Consider the following 24,340-nt stretch of genomic DNA (forward strand, 5'->3'; position numbering starts at 1 on the left):
CACTCGCTCGCGAGAACCCACGTCCCCCGCCGCTAGCGAGAACGCCCCGGGAACCAGGCCGACCGCCCTGCAGCGTTGACTCGCACCGACTTTCCGTACGACATCACGTGCCGTACGGAACAGATATCCTTTCCTTATATATATATATATTTCAACATAATATTTGTTCCAATTATAGATCACACGATCTAAAGAGAAAGGAAAAAAGGAAGAAAAAGAAAGGAAAAGTAAGACGTATGAAAAAACATTGGAAGAGTCTAGCATCGAAAATACTTTGACAAATGATTATTTAGCAAAGTGGATTAAGGAGATTTTGTTTTATTTTAAAGATTTTGTGCATCGTTAATTATTTAGTGAGTTATTTTAAATATTGTTGACATTACAGTATGTTTAAGATATTTTATTATAAATAATAATACTTTATTATATATACTACACTTATAACAATTATTATAAGTGTTATAATTCTAATAGTAAATTTATAAGTTAATTTTTAGTTAATAAGGTAATTAGTTCAGTCTTTTTCAGTTTTTTATAATTAAATATACATCATATTAAACATGTAATCATATATTGTAAATATTATAAATATAATTGGTAATTTGTTTTAACTTGATGATCATTATTACTTTGACGATGATAATGATGATGATGATGATGATGATGATGACGATGATAACGATGACGATGACGATGACGACGACGATGACTACGATGACGACGATGACAGCCACGACGACGATGACGACGATGACGACGATGATGATAATGATGACGATGTTGACGATGATGATGACGATGATGATGACGATGGTAACGACGATGATGATGACGATGATGATGATGACGATGATGATGACGATGATGACGATGACGACGATGATGATGATGATGGTGACTATGTTATTAACTATGATAATTGTCGTTGTATTGTAGAATTACTTAAGTTGATTGAAACATATTTTTATTTTAAATTTATATTTTTTAAAATAATCAATTAATTAAACAATATTGTTTAATTTCTATTTTTTCTATACATCTACTTTTTATAAATATCGTACAAAATGCCAAGACGTCGAATTGTACGTACTTTAGAAGAAGAATTTCAACAACGACGTCGTGAGATTAGGAACGAGAATCAACGACGTCGTCGGCAAATGGTAAAAGAAATTAATATTGTAAGAAACGGTAATCCTTGCGAAGTTACAGATGTTACCGGTACTTTAAATAATGATTGTATTATAGAATTAAATGATGTAGCTGAAGATATATCAATATGTCAACAAGTTATTTACGTTTCTAGCACTTCAAATAATGAAATTGAGGAACATCTTTCAAATAGTAGATGAACAATACAATAAACTATCGAATATCAGACATATTACCGATCGCAAAGAAGACGTTTTCTTTTATGTTTTAGTAATATGACAATGCTTAATGATGTAGAAAAATATTATACAGGTTCCATGAATGTATCTTGCATTCATTGTAATGATAAACATTTTACAGCTGAAAAAGTTATTAATAGAAGAAATTCATTTCATGATTATTGCAATTATGATGCAGTTTATCTCTAACCATTACCTGATTTACCTGAATTTCTGTGTTCTTTATGTGATGGAAGTCATGTAAAATCAAATGACTTTTTTATGCATATCCGTAGTTACAATAGTTCTTTTTCTTTCGCATCATTTAATGCAAATTTAGTTAATTTTCAAGGAAGACGTCCTGGTCTGTATTGTTTTAAAATACAAAATCAAATTTACTATCAAATTAATACAGCATTATATGCTGCGCAAAATGAAAGTCCGACATATGGACAACTTTTTATTGTCGATTCAAATGAGGCCATAAATTGTCGTCTTAATCAAAATTCATCTTTGGATTTTGATATTGTAACAAATCTTGAACGTTTAATACGACATTATAATGTATTCGCTCAATTATATCAAATGATGAATGAAGAATTAGAAAATCAACAACGATTAAGAATCGAAACTGATGAATCGTTATCAGAATTACAATTAGTATTTACGTTAACACCAGGAATGGATCGACGTAGATATAATCCTCAGAAAACAAAGTCAGAGAAGTTGCTGCGATTTTTAAAACAACTGCTGATGGAGAAATTCCTGAATCTTATGTTACAATACGTAATAGAAATACTAAAATATTATAACAGATTAGCACTATGGATCCAAATGTAGAACTTTGGATATATCCATTGTTTTATCCGTATGAAACTAGAGGATGGCATCGTAATTTTACGAAATTAAATAGCACTAAGAAAATAACTATAGGGCAATATATTAAATATCGTATAGCAATTCGTAATGAATTTAATGTTTTCTTATTAGGCCGTCGCTTGTTTCAACAATGGCTTGTAGATAATTATGTTAAAATTGAAAAATATAGAATAGAGTATTGTAAAGTTCATCAAAAAGAATTACGTGTTGAAATCTATCAAGATTTAATAGATTATATGCAAAATATGGCAAATAATATAAATAGTCGCGTAGAAAAAATGGTCATACTTCCTTCTACGTTTATTGGATCGCCACATAATATGTTACAAAATTATCAGGATGCTATGGCGATTGTTAATAAATTTGGTAAACCAGATCTCTTTATTACAATGACATGTAATCCGAAATGGCGTGAAATCAAAGAAAATATTCTTTCTGGTTAACAAGCTTCTGATAGACCTGACATTTGTGCTCGAGTTTTTGAAATTAAAAAGAATTACTTAATCGAGTTAATTGTTAAACAACAGTTTTTTGGAGAGGTAGCAGCATTTGTATACATTATTGAATTTCAAAAACGTGGTTTACATCATGTTCATATATTAATTACTTTAAAACGAGATTTTAAAATAACCTCCTCAAATTGTAGATACATATATATCTGCTGAAATTCCTGATCCAAATGAGAACAGTAGATTACATGATATAGTTATGAAACATATGATTCATGGACCTTGTGGTGATTGGTGTTTGATTGATGGAAAATGTTCAAAACATTACCCAAAATCTTTTCTTGAAGAAACTAAAATGGATAATGATGCTTATCCGTATTATCGGAGACGAGACGTTGGGAAAACATTTGAACGTCCTGGTGGATACATAGTTGATAATCGTCATATTTTCCATATTATCCTATTTTATCAATTATATTTAATTGTCACATAAATGTTGAAATAGTTTCAAGTATTAAATCAGTTAAATATCTTTATAAGTACATTTATAAAGGTCACGATGCTGCTGCTGTAACTATTGAACCAGTAACAGAAAATATAATTTTAGAACATAATGAAATACGTGATTATATCGAAGCTCGTTATATAGGACCTGTGGAAGCTGTTTGACGTATACTTGAAAAGAAATTACAAAATAAGAGTCACTCTGTAATACGTTTGCCAGTCCATTTGCCTAATGATCAAAATATAACTATTGAAAATGAAAACGTTGATAACGCACTTTCTTCTGCTTTAGATCAGGTTACTATGTTAATAGACTATTTTGCACTAAATTTATGTGATGAAGAAACAAGGAATTATTTGTATATAGAAATTCCATGTTATTATACATTTAAAAAATAAAAAGTTGGTCGAACAAAAAATGGTCGCAATGTTTCATATTAGGTTAAATACAGTAGTCATAATTGTGTAGGACGAATGTATACCGTTAGTCCAACTCAAATAGAATTATTTCATTTACGAATATTGTTACTCACTGTTGAAGGAGCTACAAGTTTTGAAAATCTAAGGACTGCTAATGAACAAAATTTCTCAACTTTCACAGTTACATGTTTAGCTTTAGGTTTGATTGAAAATGACGATGAATGGATACGAGCTATAGATGAAGCTGTTAAGTGGATAATGCCACGACAACTTCGCAGATTATTTGCACAAATTTTGATACACTGTCAACCGTCAGATTCAGAAGAACTTTGAGAAAAATTTAAAGTTGCGATGTCAGAAGATTATACGAGACATATTGGTATTTTACAAGGACAAAGAAAAGCATACATTGTAATTAGCAGTATACTTCCGACGGAAGGTAAAAGTTTTGCAGACTTTTCACAAATGGAACAATTAGTAGAAAATGTTGAAGAGGAAAGTTACATGTCGCTTGATCAGATGATAGAACTTGGTACGAGACAATACAATCAATTAAATGATAAGCAAAAGGAAATAGTCGATTGTTCGGAACTAGCCCGAACATAGGATAGCTCCGGAGAGCTGGCTGGAAGTACGGGATCGCAGAGCGACGTCCGCCTGCGTCTAGGCTCGCTCGAGTCCGCTCGGTGACCGTCCGGTCGTCCTGATCAAAGGCCGGGGCCTCGCAAGGCGACCACAGACCCTGCTGATCAGGCCGCGTCGCGCGCCGACTGGGCCATGCCCAGGGACGGCGGCGAGAACAAGAGAGAAGAAGCACGCGCACGTGCCGACGTAAAGTGACACGCAGTGTAAACGCAATGGACGCAATAAACGCAGTAGTAACGCAGAAGAGAATAACGCAGAAGAACGACGCAGAAGAACCTAAACGTAGCTATATACAAGCGAAACAACGTCGCCTACGCAAGTCCCGCAGGACACACGTCCGTGACGTCAACGGTGCGCGGCACCCGAAGCACGCCAAGGACGTGCAACGAAACGACCTCCGTCGTTTCGGATGGCCTGCCCTTCCGGGCGTAATGGCCAATAGCCAGCCACGGTCCCGAGGACGCGTGGAAACGGAGCTCCGAGAGCTCCGGCTCGCAGGACGACCAAGTCGCTCCTGCGAGAAAGCCAAGTTCCCAATGGACACTTGGACGAAGGAGCGCAAACGCTCTAGGACTGCGACCGAGCCGCTCCAAAACCGCCAAAGGCCCCCTACGGACACTTGGGCAATAAGGGAGCTCGAAGCTCCGAGGAGACGGTCGAGTCGCTCCTAAGATCACGGCAACGCTGTGAGCCCGAGATCACAAAACGAGATTCGAACCATTTGCCTCAACCCAGCAGGGTGTGTCGGCGCCACCTTCAACTCAGCAGAGTCTATAGAGCAGTGGTTCGAATCTGAAACGAAATACCCGATCGCCCTAGGAAGCCTAGAAAGCGCGTCGGTAATCACCAGTAATACGATGCACTAACGTGTAGCACTACTTGCTATCTAAACTGGCCAGGCAGAAGACAAGACAAGGCAAGGACCAGGCATCGCGCGCCTGGTTATATATCCGGGCGGTCGAATCTTGCCCGCGGGCAGCGGAATCGCGAGCCGCGCCGTGTAGCGGCCGCGGTTGGACCTAGTGGGGGTCCCGCGCGCTCGCTCGCGAGAACCCGAGTCCCCCGCCGCCAGCGAGAACGCCCCGGGCACCAGGCCGCCCGCCCTGCAGCGTTGACTCGCACCGACTATCCGTACAGCACGTGATGCTGTACGGAACATACCGCCCGCCTCCGTCGCGGCGACGGAAGTCAGTGGTGGAACAAACCCCCACCAGGAAGGCCCCACTCGCGGCCTGGCGGCCGTGAGGGCCTGTTAATCCCCTTCATGTTGAAGGTTGATTGGGATGAGCCCCTTTCGGATCCACAGGGAGCCTCACCAGCTTGACCAGTGGCCGGGTCAGGGTCGAGTCCGCTGTGCGCACCTGCGCCACGCGGACGTGCCCATCCGGGCCAGGCAGCAAGCCGGTGATGCGGCCGAGAGGCCACCGGGTAGGAGGAAATCGGCTATCCGCCAAGAGCACGAGGTCGCCGATGTCTAACGGACGAGAAGCGATGAGCCACTTGCCCCGGACCTGGAGCTGGGCTAGATATTCTCTAGACCATCGCTCCCAAAGATGCTCCGTCATATGCTGGAGCAGCTGCCAGCGACTCATCCTCGCGACCTGAACGTCCCCGAGGGATCGCTCAGGCGGACACAACAGCGGGCGCCCAATCAGGAAGTGCCCAGGTGTCAGGGCCTCCAAGTCCTGTGGGTCGTCCGTCAACGGACACAATGGCCTGGAGTTGAGACAGGCCTCAATGCGAGCTAGAAGAGTGGCGAACTCCTCATAGGTCAGTGCCTGCTCTCCTATTACCCTTCGCAAGTGGTGTTTGACGGACCGCACTCCTGCCTCCCACAGTCCGCCGAAATGCGGAGCTGAAGGAGGCATGAACTTCCAGGTGATGCCCTGGTTACTCAAGGAGGCCGCGACTGGTCCCCCCAACGCCATGACCGCCTCAAACTGCCCTCGCAGCTCGCGGTCCGCACCCACAAATGTGGTCCCCCTATCGCTGTACACGGCAACCGGCAGGCCCCGCCGGGCCGCGAAACGATGAAAAGCCGCTAAGAAGGTCGGGGCCGAATAGTCACTGACCACCTCCAAGTGGACAGCGCGCGTGCTGAAGCAGACGAAGACAGCAATATATCCCTTGGAGGTGGTACGTCCGCGCCCTCGAAACGGACGCACCGCGACCGGTCCAGCATAATCCACCCCGGTGGCAGAAAACGGTGGATGAGGCAACACCCGATCGCGAGGCAGCGGAGCCATGAACGGGGTGATCGGGGTGCCCTTATGACGTGTGCAGCGCACACAGCCCCGGATCACCTGGCGCACGAAAGAGCGCCCAGCTGGAATCCAGAATTCGCGCCTCACGGTGAGCAACGTCAGCTGCACTCCCCCGTGCAGCGTGCGTTCGTGCGCATCTCGCACAACGAGAGTCGCGAGCCGAGAGCGTCGCGGTAGCAGGACTGGCTGCCGTGCATCGATCGGTAACGCTGAGAATTGCAGGCGGCCCCCCACCCGCAAGAGGTCCCGCTCGTCCATCATGGGGTTGAGTGGCCGCAACGCCGATCTCACCATCAATGCTCCCCCCGCTTCAGACGGCCCAATTCCTCCGCGAAGAAGCGGTGCTGCGTAACCCGCAGCAGGCGCAGTCGAGCTTCACTCAGTTCGTCCGCCGTTAAGGGTCCACTGATCCGTGGGACTCGCAGGAATCGTCGTACATAGGCCATCACGCGGATGGCCTTGCGGAAGGAGCATGCTCGGAGGACACCGGACCAGTCCTCCGGGTTCACGGCCACCACGTGAACCATGCGCCGTTCCTCGCAAGTGCTTCGGTCGCTCGCGACGCAAGTTAGACCCGGCCAGCCCGCCGGGTCCTCGACAAGCCAGGAGGGGCCACGCCACCAAAGGGCGTGTTCTCGTAGCCCGCCGGCCAACAAACCCCGGGAGGCGCAATCCGCGGGATTGTCGCCAGACGGGATATGCCGCCACGAGGCCCGCGGAAGGCTCTCGTGAATGTACGAGACGCGATTGGCGACAAAGGTGATCCATCGAGATGGATGCCCTGTTATCCAATGGAGCGTGACAGAAGAGTCGGTCCAACAAACCAGGGAGGCCTCGGCACAACCGAGCGCCTCCACAATGGCCTTCATGAGGCGCGAGAGCAGCTGCCCACCGCACAGCTCCAGGCGGGGCAACGTTACCCGCTTTAGTGGGGCGACCCTGGTCTTGGACGCCAATAGAGCGATACGGGTGGTCCCATCAGACCGTCGAGCCCGTAAGTAGATGACGGCGGCGTACGCCCGCTCCGAGGCGTCCGAGAAGCCGTGAAGCTGGATCTCCACTTCAGGCGACCATCCGGTCCAGCGAGGAACTCGGATCGCGGAAACCTCCGCGAGCCCGGTGCTAAAGGCGTCCCAACGTCGCGAGAGCGGAGAAGGGAAAGCCTCGTCCCAACCGAGCCCGGCCAACCACAAGTCCTGAAGGAGGATCTTCGCCAGTACTACCATAGGCCCCAACCAGCCCAGGGGGTCGTATAATCGCGCAACGACTGACAAGATGCCACGCTTCGAGATGGCTGATTGAGCCCCGGGGTTGACCGAAAAGCAGAATGCATCCTCGACCGGAATCCAACCGACCCCCAGCACAGATGCACCCACGGCCCCAGGGTCCGGCAGAGGCACCAAAGGCTCGCGGTCCCCCTCCGGGATACCGGACAAGAGTTCCGGATGTGAGGCCGCCCACTTCCTGAGTCGGAACCCGCCCGCCATGAGCAAGCTGCTCAGCTCACGCTGTCGACTGCGTGCCTCCCCAAGGTCATCTGCCCCCGCAAGAATATCGTCGACGTAGGTTTGTCGACGAAGTAAGTCTGCTGCCCGGGGATAACGTTCCCGCTCATCCAGCGCCAGCTGGTGCAGCGTGCGGATGGCCAGATAAGGAGCGCACGCCATGCCATAGGTGACCGTGGTCAACCGGTACACCGATATTGCCTGCGTCTGGCTGTCTCGCCAGAGAATCTGTTGGAGGTGTTGATCCTCCGGAGCCACCCGCACTTGACGAAACATTTGCTCGATGTCTGCAGAGAAGGCCACTCGATGCATGCGCCAGGCGAGTAGAATCTCGCCCAGTTCTCGCTGTAAGCGCGGCCCCACGTGCACCAAGTCGTTCAACGACCGGCCATTGGTGGACGCCTGCGAGGCGTTGAACACCACTCTTACCTTAAGCTCGGGGGCTTGTTTAATCACCGGGTGATGTGGAATAAAGTAAGAGGGCCGCGGGGTCTCGACATTGAGCGGCAGGCGGATCATATGCCCCTGTCGTTCATAGTCAACAAGAAAGTCGCGATAGGCCCCGCCCAAGGAAGGCTGCCGAAGCAGTCGCCGCTCCAAGCGATGCAACGAGGCAGTGGCAATCCGCCGAGTGTCGCCGAGAGACAGCTCAGTCGGAGGGCTCCTGAAAGGCAACCGCACCTGATAGCGGCCGTCCGCACGACGCCGAAAGGACGCCGCGAAAAACTCTTCACAAGCCCGCTCCTCCTCAGAGAGCGGGGAAGCAACCGGAATCTCCTCCACCTCCCAGAAGCGCCGCAAGAGATCCGCCATGTTGTCCGACGCACACTGCACCACATGACAATGAGAGCCGCCCGCTCCGGCGGCAGACGGGAGAGCCCCGAACAGCACCCACCCCAAGCGGGTACGCTGCGCGACGGGAGCTCCCCGTGGGCCCCGGCGAAGCCCCGTCAACACATCTCGGCGAATACCTCCGCTCCAAGTATCGCCTCGATGCGCTCGTCATCATCGTGATCATCCGCCAATCGGAGGTTCCTCAAATGCGACCACTTCCCCGTCAGCCGAGCCCTCTGCGGGGGGTGGTACGCCGTAAGCCTCGGTAGAATGAGGGCCTCCACCGTGGTGGAGAACGGGAGGCCAGCAGTTGCCCTGAGCCGCAATGACGTGCTGGCCCGCACCCGCTGAGAGGGTCCCTCTGAGACGCCCGACAGCCCGACATCCACCGATCTACGAGACGCGCGCAGCCGCTGCGCAAGCGCCTCGGACACCAGGCTCACCTCAGAGCCCTGGTCAATGAGCGCTCGAACCACAGCGGATCGGCCATCGGACGCCATCAGACAAACCCTGGCTGTGGCCAAAAGCACTCGCTGCGCAGGCATCCGCGTCGCAGCATGCGCCGTGACCGGCGCTTCCCCCGACGCCGGGGCCGGAGACTGCTGGGCGGAGTGCAGAAGTGAATGGTGCGGCTCTCCGCACTCCCGACATCGACCCTTAGACGGGCAAGCGGCCGCCTGGTGCGACGGACCGAGGCAGTTGAAGCACAACCCGAGAGCGCGCACCCTTGCCCGTCGCGAAGAGACCGGCCAATCTTTAAAGGCCGAACACTCTCTGAGTCCATGCTCAGAACCGCACTCAGCGCAACGGGTCGGCTTGGGCCGATGAGATGCAGCGATCGTCGACCAGTCCGCTCGGATGCCGATGAGGCACGGGGGCTGTCCCAATGGACGGAGCCGCGGCAACCGCCTCGAGCGCCACCCGACGCTCGTCCAGGAAGACTGCCAGTCTGTCCCAGCTCACTGGCTCGCGCCGGTCCGCGGTGGCCATCTCCCAGGCCCGCCGCGTTGCAGAGTCTAGCTTGAAACGGAGGATATTGACCAATATCACGTCCCAAGCATCCACTGGCTGGTCAAGAAGGCGCAAGGCGGCTCGCAGCTCGCTGGCTCGATCCAGCAGCCTCCGAACCTCGGAGACGCTCTCCTGACGCATCGGGCCAAATATCCCGGAAAGCGTCGAGATGCTGGTCCACAAGCAAACGACGGTTATCGTACCGTGCACATAGCGCTTCCCACGCTTGCTCAAACGAGCCAGTAGCGACGCCGTAGTGCCGGAGCAGACGTTCAAGCTCTCCCGACACGCTCTGTTTTAAAATAATGCATCCGGTGAACTGATGCTAACGACGGGTTATCGACTATTAAGGACTCGAAGAGATCCTTAAAATTGCGCCATTCGTCAAACTTCCCTTCGAACTTCGGAATGGGAATGCGAGGCAACGAAGCCTCGGGCACTACTGCCTGCGGGGACTGCGTGAGCAGCCGACTCAGCCTCCTGAACCTTCAACCCATCGAGCAGGGTTTGGATTTCTGCGCGCTGCGCAATGTAGACTTCCTGTACCGTGCCACAGGCATCCTGTTGCACGTAGTCCGACTCTCGCACGGTCTTGAGGCGAGACGCTCGGATCGTGCGATGATCATCCTGGAACTGAGCCCAGTACGTGTCGAGAACCTGCAAACGAGACGTCAACCCGCCAACTGACTTCAGTTGACCGGACTTGCGTGCATTGTCCAGCAGCCGCTCCATGCGGTGCTGCCGGTCGTATTGCAGCTCGATGAGCCCAAGAATGTCCTCCTCCTTAGACATAACGGAGCCCGAGCTAAACAAACCGACCCAGGTCCGAGACTACCGCTCCCGATCCGGCTCGAAGGACCAAAATTATGTTCGGAACTAGCCCGAACATAGATAGCTCCGGAGAGCTGGCTGGAAGTACGGGATCGCAGAGCGACGTCCGCCTGCGTCTAGGCTCGCTCGAGTCCGCTCGGTGACCGACGTCCGGTCGTCCTGATCAAAGGCCGGGGCCTCGCAAGGCGACCACAGACCCTGCTGATCAGGCCGTCGCGCGCCGACTGGGCCATGCCCAGGACGGCGGCGGAACAAGAGAGAGAAGAGCACGCGCACGTGCCGACGTAAAGTGACACGCAGTGTAAACGCAATGGACGCAATAAACGCAGTAGTAACGCAGAAGAGAATAACGCAGAAGAACGACGCAGAAGAACCTAAAACGTAGCTATATACAAGCGAAACAACGTCGCTACGCAAGTCCCGCAGGACACACGTCCGTGACGTCAACGGTGCGCGGCACCCGAAGCACGCCAAGGACGTGCAACGAAACGACCTCCGTCGTTTCGGATGGCCTGCCCTTCCGGGCGTAACGGCCAATAGCCAGCCACGGTCCCGAGGACGCGTGGAAATGGAGCTCCGAGAGCTCCGGCTCGCAGGACGACCAAGTCGCTCCTGCGAGAAAGCCAAGTTCCCAATGGACACTTGGACGAAGGAGCGCGAACGCTCTAGGACTGCGACCGAGCCGCTCCAAAACCGCCAAAGGCCCCCTACGGACACTTGGGCAATAAGGGAGCTCGAAGCTCCGAGGGACGGTCGAGTCGCTCCTAAGATCACGGCAACGCCGTGAGCCCGAGATCACAAAACGAGATTCGAACCATTGCCTCAACCCAGCAGGGTGTATCGGCGCCACCTTCAACTCAGCAGAGTCTATAGAGCAGTGGTTCGAATCTGAAACGAAATACCGATCGCCCTAGGAAGCCTAGAAAGCGCGTCGTAATCACCAGTAATACGATGCACTAACGTGTAGCACTACTTGCTATCATAAACTGGCCAGGCAGAAGACAAGACAAGCAAGACCAGCATCGCGCGCCTGGTTATATATCCGGGCGTCGAATCTTGCCCGCGGGCAGCGGAATCGCGAGCCGCGCCGTGTAGCGGCCGCGGTTGGACCTAGTGGGGGTCCCGCGCGCTCGCTCGCGAGAACCCGCGTCCCCCGCGCTAGCGAGAAACGCCCCGGAAGCGCAGAGCCGACCCCGCCCTAGCAGACGATTGCCTAATCGCACCGAACTAATCCGGCTATCCTAGCACGTGATGACTGTACGAGAGAACAACTACGAAGATCGATATTCATTGGAGATGAATTACACTGACAGCATATAGCGGAAGCATACGAATTTTCTTGCTCTTATTGAATATCAATGCATGAATCTAAGTGTTATAACGAATCGGACGGGTCCGAAGGATCATCACTCATAGTCGACTTTAACTGAGACCCGCTGGATTTGATCATACGGTTCGTGGATCACGAGACACACGAATGAGCTCCTTCGATACGTCTGTGTCTGGCAAGGGGACCAAGCACGCTTTCTCAGCGCGGACGGAAGGAGTTAACTCGTTAACTTGAAAAAAAAATGAACAGAAACAGAAGTAAAGAAAGAAGCCAGCGACGTTCACGCGGAGGACGCCCGGCTAAGGCCGAGGGAGTTAAACACCGCTCGGAACGAAGAGAGGAGAGGTCGCCGCCCGCTCGTGGAAATTAAAATACACTGCCGCGTCGTTCCATATTTTACGTTTTGGCGTAGTTTAACGTCCAGGAGGCTTTCCTCTCTGATTTCCAGGGAACGCAAACAGCCGTATCACAAATAAAATGTGACGACAAGAGCGAGCCGAATCGTGCCGCGAATACCGCGGGCGGCGCAGGCTCGTCCATTTCTCTTCGTGAATCTTGCCCCGTTCGTTCTCTCGACGGAACTTCCACCGGCACTCTTATACTCTCATCCTCCTCCGTGTCCATCAAATCACCGTTCGTCCGCGTTAGCCGTTTTGCTTCTCTCCGCGAGGATAAGAGCGCGTGTGTATGTGGAAAACGTAAAAAACAAGGATAAATCTCGTACGTTCCACACGTTGAAGAACGTCACGCTGCACGGAGAGAGAGGCAGAGAAAGGAGATGGCACACAGAGAGGGTCGGGAGAGAGGAGAAAGAGAGAGAGAGAGAGAGAGAGAGAGAGAGATTTCGGGCCTGGAATACGGATAAAAGATACAGCGGTGGGTTTCAAGACTCCTCATTTTTTTTCTTAAGGCCAATGTTTATACCGCCGCATCTTAGAGCACTTATCGCTAACGCGCTCATTTCGGATGTAGAGGATCGCCTGAAAAGATCGCTTTCGCTGCCGGCAGTAAACGCGCGCGTAAATCCTTATCCCCGTCGTTACAACGTGGCGTATGACGACGACGACGACGACGACGACGACTTTGGGCGGCGCTCTGCTCTTTACTTCTTGGCCCATCTTCGTTTCACTTTCATGCACTTCCTGTGACGACGGGTTCTCTGTGAGAACGAGACACTTCCTGACGCGATACAGACGTGAGTCCACCGCCAAAGCGAAAGGCGGTGCACACGCGCGACGTAGCGTGGTGAGGCGAGGCGAGGCGAGACGAGGCGGGGCGTGACGCGGTAAATTCATTCTCCGTTCGTACAGCATTTCGCTCGGAATCGCGAAGGGCAGCTCTCTTGCGTTTTATCCCATAAATTTAGCGCGTAAGTAATCGTCGGTAAGAAGCTGAAATCGTATCCGTTGCAATCTCTCGCGCTAAACGAGAAATGGCGAGAAGAAACAGCGGCAGGAAAGCAGGAAGAAGCGGAAAACGAGACGGGATCGATAAACGTCCTGAGCACAATGGCGAGAGGCGAGAGAGCGGCAGCGAGTGCGTTAGATTGCGCAACGATATTACAAGCCAGCGGGTTCATCATTGGGCCCATCGCGGAAAGATTCCGTCGCGAGGGGTGAAATCAGAATAGGGCGCCGGGCCAGCGGAAGCGGGCACAGCTACGGGAACCCCTGTTTCCCCAAGCAAGTAATAATTATCCTGCAATTATGCGGCGACTTTTCATTTCCCGCGGAAATCGGGCGCTCACTTTTCGCGCGCAAGTGTCGACTGTAAACGTCATGGCGACGAATTAGACGATCGTTCTCGTGTCTCGCAACTCATTCCTCGATATTTTCCGGCTCCGAGGTCAAATATTAGGTGGTCAAAGATTAGCAGTTCTTTTTTCTTTGAGTTCGATGCAGTCAATTTTATCAATCTTGTTGAGACTTGTGGGGCGCGCGTGTTTGTGCATATCATACACCCGAGTAAAAAATTGTTAGGGTTATCCTCATGAAACATAAGGCCTCGATAAGGCTGAAAATAGGATGCCACAAGTAGGATACCATCACATCAGGCCCCAAAATGGCTCTTTTAGGGATACCTTAGATTTCACCTTAGAAATAAGGATTTGATAAGGAAAACTGATGACGACCTTAGAAGGATTTTTTAGGGATGACAGATCTAATAAATAAAGCTTTGATAGGGAAAGATGAGAAGGGTCTTAGAAGGATTTATTAGGGATGCCTTAGATTTTAACGAAATAACGCTTTAACATGGAAAACTAATGTGGGCCTTTAGAAGAATCTTTTTAAGGATGCTTTACATACACAAAATTAAGTTTGTTATAGAAAATTAAGAAGATCTGAAGCATGTAATAAGATTGTCATAGTTTTAATATTGTTTTAGTATACATCTATCCATTTCTTTTAAAGATTTTTTAATTATACCGCAATTAAAAACAAATTTTATTAATTTTATTAGTTGCCATATTCATTAGTCCCCTTTCAAGGATTTCTCTAGTATTACCTTTGTTTTGAAATGCAGCAAACTTTAATAAAAACAGTAGAAACTTTAATAAAAACATGATTTTTTATGTATAAGGAATATTATATTTTATTGTAAATTATGCTATATTTTTAAAATAAAAAATTCTTATTGTATACTAACAAGGTTGTAAAGAAATAAAAAATTACAGTCTATAAATTTCTTGGAATGAAAAGAACGAATTTTTACTCAAGCAATAAAAATATTTCTTTATGAAGCTCTACTAACTAATTGCCTTATAAGGCCCTGTTAATATTTCCTTATAAGGCCCTCATAATATTGCCTTATAAGGACCCATTAAACCATTTGTTATACATATTGTAGGACCCTTGTCTTTCTATTCCTACTAGGGTCCTATTAACGTTAGAGAAAAATAATTAAGCCCTTACTAAAGCCCTATTAATTTTTCTACTTGGGCAACGCATATTTGTGTGAGTTAATTGGTGAACTATGTCGTGGCATGATCTCTTAGTTTGTGATTATTCACTCTTTTAAAACGTCTGTTGAATCGAGTGTAATTCGAGCATGTTTGCTTTACGAATCTAAACTCGGGTTAAAAGCTGCGGAAACATGTCATAAGTACATGTAGCTTATGGAGAATGCGTTAAAAAACGGACTGCACAGAAGTGGTTTAAAAAGATTTTTGTCTGACGATGTGAATTACTTGAAGATATCCCACCACGTTCACGGAGACTCACTATTATTGATAACGAAGAGTTATCGATTATTTATTCATATATTAGTTATAACATTTATTCATATGTCACTTATAACATTTTTCCTAAGAATTTCTGCTGTCGTTTAATTTTTAATATACAAAGCCGCGCAAACTTTTTTGGTTACCTAATAGGAGCTTCGAAGCTTCGGCCCGGACATTCGAGAAGTTGGAGTTTGAAGCTTTGAATAATTCGATTTCGAAACTTTTAATCATCGCACTCTCTATTCAAAGATTCGAGATATCGAGAATTACAATAATTTTGCACTCATTCAATTGCACGTATCTTCGAGTTCTAGCAATTTCGATTATTCAGATGTTCGGATACTTGAATGTTCGAAAGTTCCACACTTGGAAGCTTCGAAGTTATTTCAATATAATATATCTATTATTTTTATATATTTATTTATTATTCTCATTTTATATTATTTAATTATCTATTTGTTATGCTTTGTTTCCTCATATTTAATCATTAATAGCGAGTTTAGCTTTAAGTCTGTTTTTGCCTGCAATTGTTTTAGTTTGTCATATACGATAAAACGTTTTCTCTTGTTGAAAAAGATTATTATTATACTCCGAATTTAACAGATATTTCAAGTTTCATGTGCGAGAAGCGAAGCTTTAATTATAATTTATAGCTTTAGTTTTTAGCTTTCATCGAAGCGTCTCGCACGTGTATTTGCAATTATCCTCGTGCGATTATCCGTTGCAAAGTTTTTATCACGTTTTTATCTCCGTTATTGTTATTAATTACATAGAGTTTGATTTTTGTGATTGTGATATTTCAAAGTATTGTCGATACAGATTGGATATTGCCGTATCAGAGTATCAAGAAGAATTTTTTAACGATATTATATCGTTTTCCTTTACTTTTATATTCTCAAATGTGTCTAAAAGTAACACGGAAAGGTTAACGAAAAGTGAATATTTTTGCCAGAGAAAAAAGAAGAGAGAGAGAGAGAACTTGGTACTTTTAATATTGATACTACAAATTGACACAATATTCTATTTTGACATACAATGTGCATTCTAATATAAAAAATAAAATAATATTTTGTAAAGTTTTTACTCTTTTATTGACTATACCCTGTATATTTTTACACATGGAGTGGTTCGAAAAATAAATAAGCAAAATAATAATAAGAATATAAACGAAATCGAATACTCGAGTGACTAGAGAAAAATTCAATACTGGCTCAATGATTCGAAATTCAACGATTTGTGAAATTCATATCTGGCGGCGAATGCCTGCCAGACCGACAACGGTACTTTGCTCAGGACTCTGGATTGCTTCAGTGTAGGCCCGGTAAGCCCCGGTACCCCGTGTCGTAACAGAGGGTAGTGCACCAGCAAGAGGTGGCTGACGCCCTTGTTGACCCTATTTATAAGAGGGGGAGGGATAGCCCGCCACGACGTGATGGGTGGCGGGCATGTGTAACGTAGTGGCTTGTGCCTCCTAGGGCTACACATGCCACTGTATAGACAGGGGGCGCGTACCCTACATACCTCGCTACAATAAGTGTATGGCGCAGAACAAGACAGAACGCGGCAGACGCGAGCTGGGCCGATTACTGGCTAGAAGTATTCACGCGAGAGCAGTTTCACTACCTGGCGATGCCGCCAGTAGACGATGGTGAGTCGGATTAATATCCGATCCGCTGGCTGTACGATCGCCCGCGGGCACCCGAAACGCTCGGAAGAGGTCGACCTGAGGGCTGCGATCTTTGGGGTGGGATATGATCCAGCCCTCTGCAGATCCCATTACTGATACAGATAGGCCCATTTGGAGTCGAGCGAGCAGTTCCGAGGACCGGCAATACATTTCGCTCGCTAGTCGCCTCTCGGAGCCCTCTGGCCTCCCTCAGCGAGTTAAGTTACTTAGATGCCGAGAGTGGTTCTGGTGACGCACGGGCTGGAATAGTCCTTACAAATGGAGGTCGAGGTTCGGTTTCCCTCGTAGCGGAGACGGGTGAACGGGTGGGTTATTGCGTAGTGGCGTGTGGCGAAGCAAACGAATTAAACGATGTAGATTGACGAATTTGCAGTGATGGTACGAGATTTAATTAAGCTCTTCGCCAACACTCTCCTCTTTTCCCTCCGCCTCCCAAGGTCGCCCAGTGAGACCTCTCGCGCGCTCGCGCGTAGTCGGCCTCGCTAGTCTTGCACAGCGATGTGCCCCCAATCGTCAGCGGTGAGACCCATGTGATCGCACGTAACGTGTTTCACGATGGCGATCTTGTGTGACTGTTTGGTCTGGTCGGTGGTACCTCAAGGGGCGTGAAGTGTGCTTAGATACACACACCCGTAGTTTGCTCGCGGTGGCGCATAACGGCCAAGCTTGTGACCTTAGAGGTGGCCATTCTGCTTCGTTCACCAAGCGAGACCGCTCGGACGTTCGAGATGAAAATCGTTGGACTCATATCACCGAATCCGCCTCGAGTCGCCCGCACGCCCGCCGACTGGCACATTTTTTTGTTCCACTCGAAGACAATAACTTCGGAAGAGGGTGGGATTCGAGTTGGGGAAAGATTACAATGGAGGGAAAGCGGGTCACGACTCGGTCGGCTATAACATCCCGATAATATCGAATCACTACGGGTGTCCGACATTTTAATTAAAAAAGAAAGAGACTCCGGATTTCAGTTCACGTCTAATGGCAGACACCGGACTTCCATGGGTTATCCTATACTCATGACAAATTGCGCCAAGCCGCCTCTACCCACCTCGACCCGCCGCGACACACTCTTCTCCCGCCGATGCCCCGTCTCCCACGCACTCCCCCCCGCCGCCCCTACCCAACCTATCGCGGCCTCCTGTTCCTCACCCGCCCCCCCGCCTAGGTAGGGACAGGCCTTCTCTCTCCACCAGGTCGGTTCTTGAGATCCCCGTACTTCGCGCTTATATTTATACCGGAGGCTAGCTATGGCCTTGAGCCCTCGGGAGTGGGATTGACCACCTTTCGCCCTGCCAGAGTCGCCCCTCCGGCTTTTTTCCTCCTTGTCACGAGAGGGGGCGTTTGGGGTTCCCATATGGACCCCCCTACGAACGACAACCATTTCCCCCCCCGCTGTGGCGCACACCTTTATCTCTGTGGTGGGGCGGGCTTGCGTTGCCTTGATCGTTAGGTTTTACAGAGCTCTGTGCCGGTCGCGCGGTTTCGGACCCCTTGGCAGGTTCTACCATTCGCCGGAGAGATCTGTACTAGATTGTGTTGCCAAGAATAAGAGGACGTCTCTTTATCTCACTCTCCTGTGGCGCCAGTTTTCCTTCGAGTTTTCATACAGGACCGGATAGGACGCGTTACTACGTTTACGATTCAAAGGACCTCTAACTTTCAGCGCGGGACAGGGAACGGGCTCGTGAGGCCGGTGAATGGGCGCCCTTACAACGTTCTTAGGAGGGTAACGGAATGAATCCCTGAATTTTCCAGGTCCTACTATGTACAGGAATTCAGAATATTAATCATATTGATCATCGATTTGCGTTATGTGGGACCAGGATTTGGTGTGTTCGGGGGTTTATTTTCTGGTACAAAGGGGCTTTCAGGCATCGCTGCGCACGGCAGACCCATTAGCTCTCCCATCAACAAGGTTAAAATTACCTCTTTAGGTCATTCATACTGGTATGCCGAGTGGTTAACTTTGTCCAATATTCTAAATTTTCGCGTGACCGCCTACGTGCTGCGAAAGTGTCCTCCTTATAAAATAATACTACAGTTATCAATCCTGGATTTTGAAATTTGCCTGCCACGGCTTTCACTCTTATATGCGTATGACATTAAATTGGCAACGTTGTGTGACTTGTTCGCGTAATGTGGAATTTCTTACAACAATTCTATATTTGGGCAGCCTGGCAGAATGCAGGGACATGCTAGCACTTAATTTTTATATTTAACATACGAGGATTATACTATAATACGGGCTTCTTAACACAGGTTAAGAGGATCGGAACGTCCCACTTGTACTCTCCGCGGAATCACTCGTTGGTGTCATCAAAATGGAGTCTTCTCGAATAATTAATTGATACTCAATTTAATAGGAGCTCCAGAGCTTGATTCTGGCTGCTCAGACGCTGCTCTCGTGGTGTAATCTATGTTACTTAACTCTATGTCTCGGGTAGGACCTATCAATGGGATACGGTCTCTAAATATTTTCATTCTCAAAGCATTGTTCAGGTCTTCGTGTGCTTCTTATTATTATATCCTCTCAGTGTTAAACATATGTAATATAACAAGTACAATAAAAAAAGAAAAAATGTAAACCAAAGAAGCGATATACCACAGCTTATATGGTGGAATATGACTAGATAGCCGACGGATGATAGTCATTCTTCCGAGCAGCCAACGTATTTACAAAATTCTCAATGGTTAAAATTAATAGCAAAAACTTTTATTAACTATTTTTAGCCTGCCCAAGAATAATTGGTAAAATCTTCCTGTTTTTATTTGGGAGGCTCTTGAATGACCACTGACCTTTAATCGCGCAATTATTCGAATTTATCGGACTACACCTCTGCTTATAATGCCAATAGGTCCCCTGAAAAGTTCCAACATTGGCAAAAGTCTTAGCCGGTTATTCGGCTGGTCATATTGTGTTAAACCCAAGTTTTTCTAGTTGAACAAAAGAAAGTTGTTGTGATTCGGAATTAAGAATGGCGGTAATTTTTTGCCTTTACTTATTGTTACAGGTATTAATACAATCTCAAAACTCTTAGCAGACAAGTTACTTTTTTCAGAACATCACAGGGGTAGTATTAATACTTACGGCAAACTCTAGGCGGAAAGTGGCTCGCCGCGCATTTCCCTTCTGCGAGACAATCAATCTCTTATCCCCCTTTTCCCATCAAGGAAAAAAAAATACTAACCTAACGGGCGGTTGGATAAAGCATGTTTTTCAACAATTCTCTTGGCCCTATTCTCCAGCTCTAGCGGAGAATTGGGCATATATTATAGCTCGATACGATCTCGATGTTACATTAAAATATGTCGTAAATTTTTTATCGAGTCTTGATTGTATGTTAAAGCCCAGAAACTCGTGAGTAACACTTTCAGAAGTGTCGATTTTATTGATAGATTATTAAGATTATCGACACACGACCTCACTGCTTGCCTTTTGGTGGTTTTATACACCCAATGAGTGTTCTCACTTGAGAATGTCTAAGTAGAGGTCTCTCTCTTCTACTCAGCCGGTTAATGAATGTAAAGGGTTTTACCCCCATCCCTCATCCTCAAACCTGCAGGTGGTACCCGAGGGACGGCATGACTACGCTCTCTTGTATGTCGAAAAGAATTAGTCTTTCACTTGTCGGTTAACTGTAAATCTTCCTATTAGTTAACCACCAGTTTTTAACAATACAACGAGCGGACAGCGTTACCGAACCCATCTTTTGTATTGCGTTATCCTATCCTATATAAGACAGATAGTCCTGTTTACGAACATATGTCTAACGCCTTCATGACAATATCTTCAGTCTGCAGCTACCACCTCTACAGGAAGTTTTTACCAATATTTGTGATTTAAATGTAGATTGGGCGCCAGAACATATACGCTGGTGAGCCCCGCCGGTTTAGGCCAAACGCGGTGCGGGCTCACCCCGGTAGGGAGCTAAAGAGGGGGGTCCAGGCTAGCACGGGGAGGATCTCGCTTCCGACACAAGCCCCCCGCTGTTGATCTGGGGCCACAGAAGAATACACAAGAAAAACAAACGCACAAGTCTAGGGGCCACCTCGCAATTTCGTGTGCAATAAGTGTGATGTATAGCCTTGGACAAAATACAGAGTGTTGTGCAATCAGGGAGGAGGAAAAACAAAGAGTTGACGGAAGGATAGATTGAAAAGTTTTCCAATATCCCGCGTAGAATAACGCTGTCCTTCCCGCGACCTTCACCCGCGTGCGCTCACAGGCCCGTTCTGCCCGCGCATGTGTAGGGTCCCTATTTGGAATATCGTACGAAGTAACGGTCCTTCCGGTTCCTCTAAGACGATTCCTCTGTAAAATTAGAAGCGCCCTCGAAAAAGCTGCCCCTCCGCAGACCGTCGAAGTGAAGGTCCGACGCTCTGGATGAGGTCTGGACGTCTCAGTACATGAGTTTCTCTCCGGCATTCGGTTAGAACCTGCCAGGGGTCTGAAACCCCTCGCTTATACGGGCAACCGCCATACTCGCCACCATCAACCTCTTAAAGGGCTGGGTGTGTTGCCTACATCACACCGCGGCAACGCCAACCCCCGGCCCTCCCTACCGCAACGTCAGCTGCGGACACGAAAGCGGCTTTGGGGTGGCGGGTTCCGCCCGGTCCATCCCGGGTTGGGGTCTGGCACCCGAGGAAAGGTTCCCGGGATCCCGATGTTGAAAGTGGGGGTCCCAATGGGAAAACCCCCACAAAACGCGCACCTTCTTTTCGGTAGGAACCGAGCGTGGGACTCTGCGAAGGCGTGGGGTGAGGTCCTGTCCTCCCGCACCAGGGCTCCCTTCACCTCCTTCCGTATTCAATAACGGACCGCGCTCGGGGCCATTCTCACCCATGGGTGGGAGGAGGCCATGTCCCTCCTTTCCCCTGATAGCGCGGTCAGCAGGTGTGTGCCCCTCCATTCAACTGGCCAGGCGGGTTTGCAGCCTAACGCCAAGTTGACGGCGCCTCGTAGAGCCGCTCGGCGACCAGCAGGGGGAGGAGGCCTCCAGAAGACAAAGGAATGGGGTCCCGGTAGCGGCGAGGGAGGCCTCTCTGCCCACTGCGGGCGGAGCTTTAAGAAACTGAACGATTGAGGAACAGGCAGCTGGAGAGAGAGCTGGAGGGCCATTAAAGGCCTCCACCTCCTCGCCCCCGCCCTCCCTTCCCCCTCTATACTTCGAGGCCCCAGACTGTAGCGCCGGCGAACGGACGGCTCATGCAATCCCAATCGCGCCCTGGAGGGGCGGCGGGAGGATCGGACGTCAGCTCTACATCGGCGGAGGAAGGAATAGGAAGGCGAGGAAGAAGACAGGACAGAGGAAGAAGATAAGAGGTATGAAGGGGGAAGGGGGGTTGAGGGTGAGTGGAGAAAGCTTAACTACCTGTTGTCCCTCCTCATTCCCTCCTCCCCTTTCCCTCCACTTCCTCCCATCCCCCCGGTACCCTCGGCGCGTCAACAGAGGAGAAAGGACCTGAGGAAAGCCTTCGAGCCTCCCCTGAATTTTTGTGCGTGGCGTGTGCTTGCGTGAGAACCCACTCCGGGGTCGCTGTAGACTCGGGCACCATTGCCGTCTAGGTTACCGAGCGGATCTACGACCCCCCCCGCCGAAGTAGGAGGCCGTGAACCCGCTCCCCCTCACCCCTGCCGGCCCGACGTTGCCTATCTGTATGTGGGCGGGCCAGGAGTGGACCCGCCCTGAGGTGCAACATCCAGCCATATCCAGTCGGCGCCCGCCCATCCACGTCCCACCATTTCGGTCAGCGGAGCTCGAGCGCCCGCGGTGCCGGATTCGTGCCAGTCCATTTGGCCCATCATCCGCTACCGGGTGCTACGGCTCGCCAGGTCTCGTCACTATAGCCAGCCGGCAGCACAATGCCGCGCGCCGCGTGAGCCGCTTTGCGTATGCTCCCTTTTTCCGCGCGTCCCTCCTTTTGCTGAGGGCGAAGGAGGAGAGCTTGGGACCCCCTTAAGGTAGCGCGCCGCGTGCTTCGGAGCGGAAGGGGGCGCATGCCGGCCCGGCCGCGTGGGGACCCCGCGGTGCCGTGAGCAATGCACCAGGCCCCAACCGCATTGCGACGAGTGGCCGAAGTGTGACCCGGGCTTCCCCCCTCCCTACTTTGTGGCACAGGGGGAGCACAGCCCCCAGGCTCAAGCCTGCCTGCCCCCCGCGGGACAACCAACCCCCTCGATGGCACCGCGTGTGTCAGCGCGGGCCCACAATCCGCGCGCGCGTGACACAAGGAAAGAGCGGAAAACAGTGAGAAGGACGCTGCGCAGACACGAATTTGATCGGGTCTGAACAGAGTTCCGACCAGCACAGAGTATATGGCCATATGCAGGAGCACTGAGGAGGAATGATGTGCAACTGGAGGGGGAGGGCCAGGCGCAAGTGTCCTCACATGTACACGCACCACGCTGGCGCCCTTCCCCACCCGGATGAGGAATCAGGCCTCAGACCAGCGGGCGCTCTGGCGCACGTGAATTTGTAGGAAGGATGAGGGGAAACCCAAGGGAGTGCTTTGGAAGGGGCTCCCAGAACGGGCAGAGTCCCGGGCAGGCGCTCAATCTCTGACTCCCCGAGACTCCTCCCTAAGCCCGCATTCGAAGGCTCCCTCCAAAGATTGATGGTTGTTGCGTAAACGAACAACGAGCTCCTACTTCGGGTGGCCCCCCACTAGTTAGGATAGGGAGTCCAGCGCCGCAGAGAAGGAAGTGCGACGATTTAGCACCAGTCCGGTGTGCCCCGCTGCGAAAAACACAAGCTACCTTCTCGCGACGGACTCCCACTCCGTCCCTCTCCTTGCCCGCCAGTCCGCCCCCGCGCCATATCAACTATAGCAACGAAACCCGGGGGCGGAAGGGACGCTCGAGCGGACCGTTCCGACCTGGTAGAAACTGCTTCTGGGATCGTGCGGCAGACGCACCTTCCAAGAGCTCCTCCCCTCCGCCCTCCCTGCGCCCGCGGCCCCGCTCGTTAAATGGAGCATGGGTTATAGCCTTTGCGCCCCTGCCCGAGGTGACTCCTCGAACTTCAGGTTCCCGAACAGAGTAGGGAAAAAGCAATTCCTTCCCCCCACTCGCTAGGGGGCCACAGTGCGTGCGCCCCCCCGCACCTCATGACCCCGGTCTGGAGCCCTTTTGGGCGTTGATGAACAGCGACACTTGCGTCCCCTCCCACGCGCCGTCCCTGAGGCTAGCCGCGAGGCGTCCACTTCGCCTGGGGTTCTCCATGCCCTAGTTGGAATACTTAAGCGCGCCTGCGTGGGTGGCCCTTGGGAAGTGCGTCTCCCTGCCTTGCCACAATTGTGCTACTCCCGAGCGACGTGTATTCCCTTCGGCGCCTCGGCGCGGTCCTCGTCCGGCATTCTTTTGGCGGTCTCTTCGTGGAGGGCGA

At 49.7% G+C, this 24,340-nt stretch overlaps 2 protein-coding genes across 2 annotated transcripts; both read right to left on the reverse strand.

Moving 5' to 3' along the window:
* Positions 1–5,526: 5,526 nt before the first annotated feature.
* LOC112589941 (uncharacterized) lies at positions 5,527–6,510 on the reverse strand. The gene has a single exon (XM_025305020.1). The coding sequence runs from the start codon at positions 6,508–6,510 to the stop codon at positions 5,527–5,529; it is 984 nt and encodes a 327-aa protein (XP_025160805.1).
* Positions 6,511–6,821: 311 nt separating this feature from the next.
* Positions 6,822–8,846, reverse strand: LOC112589942 (uncharacterized). The gene has a single exon (XM_025305021.1). It carries the CDS (start codon positions 8,844–8,846, stop codon positions 6,822–6,824), a length of 2,025 nt encoding a protein of 674 aa, XP_025160806.1.
* Positions 8,847–24,340: the final 15,494 nt, after the last annotated feature.

Source organism: Harpegnathos saltator, unplaced genomic scaffold (genome assembly GCF_003227715.2).
Source record: "Harpegnathos saltator strain DR-91 unplaced genomic scaffold, Hsal_v8.6 scaffold663, whole genome shotgun sequence".
NCBI classification, from domain to species: domain Eukaryota; kingdom Metazoa; phylum Arthropoda; class Insecta; order Hymenoptera; family Formicidae; genus Harpegnathos; species Harpegnathos saltator.

What these genes read in the sequence shown, in the direction of transcription:
- LOC112589941 (XM_025305020.1), bottom strand. Translation starts at nt 6,510, where the DNA reads ATGGCTCCGCTGCCTCGCGATCGGGTGTTGCCTCATCCACCGTTTTCT.
- LOC112589942 (XM_025305021.1), bottom strand. Translation starts at nt 8,846, where the DNA reads ATGGCGGATCTCTTGCGGCGCTTCTGGGAGGTGGAGGAGATTCCGGTT.